The sequence below is a fragment of the Camponotus vicinus genome, unplaced genomic scaffold, assembly GCF_025532165.1.
Source record: "Camponotus vicinus isolate PSW18456_S1 unplaced genomic scaffold, iyCamVici1.0 SCAF_2, whole genome shotgun sequence".
In the NCBI taxonomy this organism is placed as follows: Eukaryota; Metazoa; Arthropoda; class Insecta; order Hymenoptera; family Formicidae; genus Camponotus; species Camponotus vicinus.
Genome location: NW_028141956.1, coordinates 12,827,571 through 12,836,827, shown reverse-complemented (window position 1 = coordinate 12,836,827; position 9,257 = coordinate 12,827,571). Strand labels below are relative to the sequence as shown.

The 9,257-nt window shown below is 31.1% G+C and overlaps 1 protein-coding gene and 1 long non-coding RNA gene across 5 annotated transcripts; one reads left to right on the top strand and one right to left on the bottom strand.

The window, feature by feature from the left end:
* Nucleotides 1-3,920: 3,920 nt before the first annotated feature.
* LOC145966956 (uncharacterized) lies at nt 3,921-5,143 on the bottom strand. 4 transcript variants are annotated; one of them, XM_083091417.1, is made up of 4 exons: nt 4,971-5,140; nt 4,797-4,895; nt 4,312-4,707; nt 3,921-4,238 (listed from the first exon to the last, which is right to left on the bottom strand). In XM_083091417.1, exons 2-4 carry the CDS (start codon nt 4,868-4,870, stop codon nt 3,983-3,985), a joined length of 726 nt encoding a protein of 241 aa, XP_082947543.1. In that variant the 5' UTR covers nt 4,871-4,895; nt 4,971-5,140; the 3' UTR covers nt 3,921-3,982. The 4 variants fall into 4 exon arrangements, with proteins under 4 accessions (XP_082947543.1, XP_082947542.1, XP_082947541.1 ...); XM_083091416.1 differs by having other exon boundaries at nt 4,797-4,901; nt 4,971-5,139; XM_083091415.1 differs by having other exon boundaries at nt 4,312-4,895; nt 4,971-5,143.
* LOC145966957 (uncharacterized) lies at nt 5,030-5,952 on the top strand. Its single transcript, XR_014437248.1, has 3 exons — nt 5,030-5,333; nt 5,404-5,467; nt 5,685-5,952. It is a non-coding gene; the product is annotated as an uncharacterized LOC145966957 (long non-coding RNA).
* Nucleotides 5,953-9,257: the final 3,305 nt, after the last annotated feature.

Below are 9,257 nucleotides of genomic sequence, written 5' to 3'. Positions count from 1 at the left end.
TCGCTCCCGATCCCGCCCCGATCCCGCCCCGATCCCGCTTGCTCATCCCGCTCACGTACGCGAGGGTGGTTGTTTTGGCGATGAGGGTAGCCGGGATTCGCCTCCCGCGTTTACGCGGCGCGCTCTCGGCAAAATACGGGATCCGAATTATTGGGACGAAACCACCGCGATTTCCAAGTGCGACACGTATGAAGTCGATATATCGTCGCGGCCGATGTATGCCACGAGCGTTCTTTCTGTCAACCGGGGGAGGGGGAGGAAAAAAAGGAGAACGGGCTCGTTAGGGAGACGCTGGAAAGCGCGGTATTGAACGGATGAGAAAACACACGGATCTCGGTTTTATAGTATTTGTGAATAATCGATCAGAGGCGAATAATTTGCGAGGATTACTAACATTAGAAAGACCAAAGTAACTACTATCCGATCAATTTCTAGATCCGATTACGCGATTCTAATCGAATTTCATATTTTAGGGAGTTTATTTTAAAAAAGTATGTATAAGAATTTTTTACTCCTTTCTCTCTGATTACTTTTTAAAATAAACAAACAAATTCTAATATTATTAAAAATTTCATAATAATAAAAATTTCATAATAATAATTTTTAGAATATTTAAAATATTTTCATCTTTATCTTCCATTTTCAATTACATGTTTCTGCGCCTGCAGATTTTTGCCTATTTTTTGTAAGAATAAAACAAGGACGATTCTCTCGAGTACTCGAACGATCATCGTCATCATTGGCGGGATTCTGGTATATCGAGCGGATAACAAAAGTGGCTTGTACTCGTCGCTAGGTACAAAGAGCACGCGGGGGATCCGCGGGACACCCCACAAAATTCCAACTGCAATAAATTATATTCGAGGCACGTGCCAGTCGTAGGGGTGAGCGTCGTGTGTGCTGTACCAAATGGCACTTTCATTGCACTTGCCCCACGGTCTTTGCATCTTGCCGAGTTTCGTCACCCCCAATTTATAGCTCTTCTTCATTCTTCTTATTTCTTTTCGAGGGTTGCTGTTTTCGCGCGAGTGGAGATGCATGTAATGTTTATTATATACGTACATTATGTATATTTATAGAATTTTTAAAAAATGTAAAAAATAAATATTGTAAAACAAAACATTATAAAAAATTTATACAAACATACAAATTTCGTAGACAGCCTGATACTCGAAGAAGAAATATATTATAAAAACTGATTTGAGATTTTTATTTTATTTAGTTCTCTTAATCACCCTCGATTCTCGCAATAAAGATATTTTATCCGTGAAGAATATGTTTACCGATAGAATCATTATTTTTCAACGGCGAATACGCGCGAGCAACGTGCGTGGGAAAAGGGGGATGGACCATTAAGCCATACGAAAGATACATCATTTTTCATACTTTAACAGTAACGTATACGGGTGCGTGGATAAATCAACACATGAGATTCGTTCGAGCGCGAACGAGCAACAATAGACGACGCTAACAAGTAATAATTACAACGAAATTCCGTGTTTTGCAATTTAGTTGTAATTTTCGTACATACGTCTGGTACACAAGGCTCATTAGAAGCCGGGCAAATTACGTAATACAATTAATTTTAATGAATAATTTTCATAATTTTAATAACATCTTAGTATAATAGAAAATCGTAAAAAAGAATATATATGTATATCATAAATTATACTTTTTTTCAAAAAGTATCTTATTATTTTAATCCCTAAAATGTAGATTTCGTTAAACAAATTATTCAAATGAAATAACAAAGTTGTAACTTTCTTCCTACTTTTCTAGACAGCTCCATATCTCTGAATCTTTGGATCTTTAGAAGCCGATATTCATGCTGGCTCTTTCCTTAAATTTCAAATCGCAAATTGGCGAATTTCAAGATTTCCCAGATGACATTTGTTATTTGTTCTCTCTCTCTCTCTTTTTATATTTAAATTTTGTTTTCGAATCTATCAATCTTTCATGAATCTTTCATGAATCTACAATGATTCATTATCTACAATGAATTGGCAATTTCTGTCGAATATATTATATGTAGGTCTCATATCTGACAGTTGTTGCTCGGATCATCATCGCAAAACATTGTCGTTAACTTATTGCCGGATGGAAATAATGCGCGAAGTTGCTGGCAGCGTCGTTATTCCCAGACATCGCGGCGAGACGATGTTAGTTTCGTGTCTCATCCGTGCGGTTGACATTTAATTCAAAATCTTGCGTTACCCTTCCTCGACTGTGACCCAGGCTTATTCACGCCTTTAGCCACAGCGCTCATAAATCTTGGAAAACTTGCCGTTGGCTACGAGTTAACCACCCACCAATTAGCATCCTGAATTCGAGGGTGCGTGCGAAAGTTTTCGATTTCCCTATTGTCGTAACAGCAACGCTGTTTCAGGCTCTTGTCTTGAAGGGACCCTAATCTTAATGACAGATTCTTCGACGAAATTAAAATTCGTCTTCTCTTTTAACGAAAATCTCGAGGAATTATTTTGTCACATAGTTTTATATAATATTGAATATTAATATAATTTAAAAAATTTTTTATATTAAATCTTTCTCTCTTTCTCGGGATTATTACACTGTAAAATTTTAAATCGATGGATAGAACTTTGAATTCTTAGTCTTAAATGATTGATTTAAGTTCGAAAATAATTATGTTTTAAAATTTCAAATGTAAATAATATTTAAAGGCATGAGAATAGTTTGATAAAGTCGCCACGTTTATAAATTTTGCATAGAATCGATAATAGCAATGCGGTCTCCAAATAATCCAAAGGTGATAGCAATCGAAGCGCCCAACAACTCGTAACGAATGTCCAAAGGGTGAGTGGCAAATGGTCGGTTACAAAACAGTGAGAGCTCCCCATGGGCTCGTCCTCGACAACGGCCGTCTGCAAAAACATTAATCACAAGTCGCCCGATGTTTGCGTTGTCTATTCCATGCTTGTCTACACACTTTGTCATCGATAGATTATCGACAAAAATTTTCGAGTTTATAGCAGTTCAAATTCAAATCGGATGTAGATAGTATCAACGCGAAGCACTGAAATGTTGATCAACGTTTGAAAATTTGACATGAAATATCTGTTTAAAGATAAATAATATCTTCTGCACAATGTAAATAATATTTACTTGTTTATATATAAGGATATAATATATTAATTATATTTAATTAATATATTATGTATATTATAATTAATATATTAATATAATTAATACATTAATATATTATGTATAATATACTATTTATTAATATATTATGTATTTTATATATACATTTTATATTATTTTATATACATATAAAATACGTATACTTATAAAATTTGTTAACGAAATTTGTATAAATTATAAAATCTTATAATTTTTAAATAAATTTTAAATAAGGCGAGATACGCACATTTCCTTTCTTTATTTTTGAAAAAATTATTGTTAAAAACTTTTTCATTTCATATTTATAGAATGATAAATGCTTTCTCGCAAGCGCTCTTTGATTCGTGTATCACAATATAAGACAGAGCTAAGTATATTCCCTAGCAGGAAATGACGAAAACTATTTCCAAGATACATAATGATTGACCATGTTTATCATGGGACGTAATGCTGATCCTATTTTTGCGATTTTAATTAAAATAATTAAATAAATGTGATATGAAATATTTATATTTTATACATATCAAATAGTTTGTGTGTATATCCCTAGAACTTTAGTGATTTTCAAACAGGAGCTCTATCTGCTAACATTTACACTTTCTATGCTTAAAGTTCAACAAGTAAAAAAAATATATATATATATTATACACTATCTATTATATTCATATTTAATTTGGCAAAGAAAATATGTAGAAAAAAATTAAAAAAGCAGATTACAATGTATGTGTATAATTTATATATCTATCCACAAAATATTATATATTTATCCACAAAATATATATCACTAAATATATTAAAAATTTATTAACATACTTTTACAATCATACAATTTTTATAATATTCACTGCAAGTCATTACATGCTACCTTTTTGACACGAGTTCGTAACTCTAGGATTGTCTTTTTTAATCTTTTGACTTTTTGTCGTAAACTTCTTAGTATTACCTTTTGCCGCATAATTCTTTTAATTGCCACTTCCCAATAAATTTTAGCTTGCACTGGAGATGTAGAAATCTCCTCCCATCGGACATCATATAGATGTTTCTTGTTTTTCTTCTCCGACTCATTTGAAGAAGAATCTAGCAAAGAAGCTGATATTCTGAAGAAAAAATCTTCTACGTGATATATTCACTTAGATTATAATAACGTACAAGCATCATTGTATCGCTTACCTCTCAGGCATTCGTATTTTTTCATAGCATTCACTAGCAACAAATTTAATGTTCTCGCATGTATCTTTAGCGGTTGTTTGTACCTTCATTCCAATGTTATACGACAGTTGATTATCTTTTTTAGCATCTTGCGATGTTACAATATTTAACGATTTGTTATCCATGGTATTCATTTTGTCTCTATTGTCAGAGAACCCATCATCTTTACTCTCTTCATTTAAATAAAGAGATGGTATCGCACCTCGCTTTAAAAAACGCTTGCCTCCGACTACGCTGTACCTGAAGTCATCTTCCTTGAAATGACGCGAACATATTCGCGACGATTCGCAGATTTTCCTCTCCGTTTTGCCGATCGCTAGCAACCATTTCTTCAGCAATTCGTCGTTTTTCGGTAACCTTAAGAGAATCGTTTGCGGATCGTTTTGCGCCAAATATTGAGGTATAATACTCGAAGGGTGAGTAAATGGGGATGCTAAAATACTCACCCGTACAGTGATATGTCTGACGCGACATGTGCCTGAATTACACGATACTTGCAACAGATGCATACACGTGTCATTGTACGTATATATATTGAAATAAATCTAAAACTAATACAACCTCTTTTAATATAAATGTAAATAATACAATAATCTAATTTACGTAAAAATATCTCCTACCTTTTTATATTATTTCTCCTGGATCTGAATCTCTCTCATTGGAAATGTCAAAGTTGTAAACAATAAGTTATTAACATTCGTGACAAAAAAGCCAATCCCAAAATGCCTTGGAGAGAGAAAGAGAGAGAGATCATTGGAAATGTCATATGACGCAAGTTTCATTCAGGATTGTCCCCAACGATCATATATTCTCTAGATTAATATTGCAATGTAAAAAACAAATAGTCGTGTCTGATTGGCTGCTAGAATGGCCATTAATTTTTAGTGCGCATGCGTCGAAAGAAATGGCCGCGTCTGTCATTTTAACATCAAAGATGCCAACGTTTAAGCCCGTATCGGACTAATTCGCATTGAAGATTAGAGGTAGAAATTTGATTAATCAGGACGAAAAGAATTAAATTTTTTTCTAACTGATCAAATTTTAATTTTCAAGGCATAGTCTGATGGACTTTAACCTCTCTTGCCAACATCGGCAGTTGATCCCGTCTACACGTTTTGTATGTCTATGGTCGTTATTGTGTATACTTACAGAGAGAAGACTGAGAAGTGTCATGGCCTGTTTTTAGGGCCGGTATTCATAGTCCGGTCTTATATTTAAGATCGTCTTTAGTTCATCTTCAGATAATCCATAGCCAATAAAATGATACATACAATATCTAAAGATGAACTTAAGACGATCTTAAATATAAGAACGGACTATGAATACCGGCCTAGGTGATCCCTGAAAGCGATACTCCCTCTATGGACATTGAAAACGTGGACATGAACTACAAAGTCAATGACCATGAATGTTCTCAGAGGGTAATATATAATGTGCACAATTTCTGGTTTTGTTCCGTGCTATGTGCATGAAATGCCGGTAGCACCAGTGCTGTATAACAAGATACTTATGTATGTAAATTGATAGTAAATAAATTATTCAATCGCGAAAGATACTGTAATATTCAAAGATGAAATAAATATTTTTCTATATTCATTGTCATATTTATATCTTTTTATTTACAAAACACAAAATGCCTGCTGTGGGATAAAAACATTTTTAACCGTATTTCTATAAATCTTCTTAATTAGCAGTAAACTGATCTTTGATATTTATCAATCATTTTTTTAATTATTTAAAAATTTAATTATTAATACATGTATAGAATTTGTCAAATTAATCACTGATCGACTTCTTATGAAGTTTTTATAATTAAGACTCGAAAAATATAGATGTTGCAAAATATTTTAAGTCTTTTCCTTTATATAAAATATAAAGAATTCATATGTTCCATTTTAATAATAGCTAACATTATTTTTATATATTTTTATTATAATTTTCATACCAACATAATATTTTTATGCTTAATATAATATTTTTATGCATAATATTTTTATGCTAAATACATATTACAAAATATATGACAAAATATAATACAAATTTAATATAAAATATAATTCGAAATTTAATACAAAATAATTTATTACATGGAATAATTTATTACACGAAAATGTCCAAAATATACGTATAATATAAAATTTACTAAAAATTTTTACATAGTCCAGACGAGACTGATCAGCGAAGATTAATTACGCGACATTTATTATTAATAATAGATATGCAATAATAGAATTTAATAAGTTATATATAACGTAAATAATCGTGATCAAAAGAATCATTAATAAAATTATTGATCGTTTCTTCGATTGTAAAAGAAATTATTTGCATTACTAGCGCATTTTGTATAGATTATCAAAGGAAATATTCAAAATGAAAAGATAGAATAAACTTCGAAATCAACAATTAAATTACTAAATAAATCGCGATTTAAAATTCGCGAGAAAACGCGACGAATAAATAAATCGACAATAATCGGAATATTCGCGATTGGGAGATACGCATAATTTTTATAATATGATAATCGAAACTATCAATAGACACGCGTGCGATATAATTATTATCACACAAATGATGACAGACGAAGATATTTTGGCTAACATTTGTGATCCGTATTGTTTATGAACATAAAATTCACTGTCCGATTTATTTGCGATTAATACGCGACTTTATACGAATTTCACGATTGAGAATAAAATACATATCCTATTTCGCGCATGATTAGCTGAATAAGATGAAATGAGCTCTATAAGCTTTAAAATATAATTAAAAATCGCGTTGTGGCCACGTTTAATAGAAAATAACGGAACGAATAATTTTCAAAGTCCCTCTAATAATCGATGTAATTGTAGAGTTTAATAAGATTTAAATAATGTAAAGAATCACGTTTAAAATAGTCATCATTAATAAAGTTATCTATCGTCTTTTAAATTATAGAAGAAAATATTTGCACTACCAGCATTTTGCACGAACTATTAAAAACAATATTCAAAGACGTGGAAAGATAAACAAAGCTTCAATGTATAAATTAACGATTAAATTATAAGATAAATCGCGATTTAAAATTCCCGAGAAAACGCGACGAATAAATAAATCGATAATATTCGGAATATCCGCTTGTGATATGTATACCTTTTATAATATAATAATCGAAGCGCCTCAAAAGACATTATAATCGCGCGCGATATAATTATCACATAAATGCGAAGATATTTTGACAGACAATTTGATGACTGTAATATTTACGAATACAGTACTCACTGTCCGAGTCAATTGCGAATCTTTATAAGATAAATCGCGACTCAAATTCACGAGAAAACGCGCCGAATAAATAAGTCGATAATATGCGGAATATTTGATTGCGATACGTATAATTTTTATAATATAATAATCGAAGCTCTCAATAGACACGAGCGCGATATAATTATTATCACGTATAGAAAATCGAAAATATTTCGACAAACATTTGAGGTCTGTAATGTTTGTGAATATGCAATTCACCGACCGATTTACTTGCGAATTTTTATAAGATAAATCGCGATTTAAAATTCGTGATAAAACGCGACGAATAAATAAATCGATAATATTCAGAATATTCAATTGCAGATACGCGAGTGACATACCGATAATCCGATAAAAAGAGGAGCGACCTTAAAAATAGAGAACGATTAACATCTTGTTTTTACATTAGATTTCGCAAGATCAATCTGCGAAGAAAAGTTAAGTGATCCATTGAACGTCGGGAACTTCACTGTAGGAGGGAACGAATCCTGGATCTTCCGGACTATTCCCGATAGCAATGATTTCAATAAAATCAACGACAATTATCCTTCGTCATTATCTTCAATTCACGAAATTGATATGCACATCAGAAAACATGTTCTTCCATTATTAAGAAATATATTTCTTTATTGAAAATTAAATGGATATAACGACCTTTTTTATTGAAATGTGATTACGAACGATTATATTTATAAATAATAAAATACATGCATTATTGGAGTTTGTGTTAAATGTGCGAACACATATAATTTGGGGTACCGTTCGCGTGAGCGAGACGAATCGAACCCGATATCAACAAGATTTAAAAAATTTCAATTCGAACAGTGTGCAAAATAAAATAAATCAAATAATTTTAAACAATTAATTCTGGATTAATTCTCTAGATTCTTATTCGTATAACGTTTAAATTAATAATTTCTTTTCTTTTAATCAGTATCTTACTGATATAGGAGTACCCATTCGATTTGTCTCGAAATTTTTAAGTATTCGCACATTTTATGTAACATTCATGTATAATTTCGCTTATATATAATATATAACATTATTAAAAATTATAAAAATATTTTAGATACGTGAATTTGTGCATGTATTTTATTATACATATATATAAAATGGTATATACCTAAAAACTAATATTTCAAAATGGCGATAGATAATATATAACATCCGTCCAATACCTGCAAATAGTTTCTTAAAAGAAACTAAAAATTAATGTTAATATCCCCAGCACCTAGAAATAATTTTTCAAAAGAGACAAATTATATTAATTAAAAATATATTCGTTCGTAATCATTTTCATCAAAAAAATTATACAAATTAATTACAATATGAAATTACTTGAAAAATTAAAATTTATACACAACGCTATATCCATATTTAATCTACTATTAAATCTTTCTGGCATTATATATATAGACAATAATAATACCAATCCTAATAATGATAGAACATTTTTAACGAAGAAAAGAAAAGATACATTTCTCTCATCTAAATATATATTATTTAAATTAATTCGACTATAAAGAAGCGTATGGCGTTCGTCGTTCAATTACTATCAAAATCATTGCTTTCGGAAATTGCCAGGAAAACCTGGGATTAGTTCCTTCAATCTTACAATAAAAATTCCC

Coding starts and splice junctions, on each gene's coding strand:
- LOC145966956 (XM_083091415.1), bottom strand. CDS start 4,859: ATGCATCTGTTGCAAGTATCGTGTAATTCAGGCACATGTCGCGTCAGA. Junction 4,239..4,311: donor AAAATACGAATGCCTGAGAG/GTAAGCGATACA, acceptor TTTTTTCTTCAG/AATATCAGCTTCTTTGCTAG.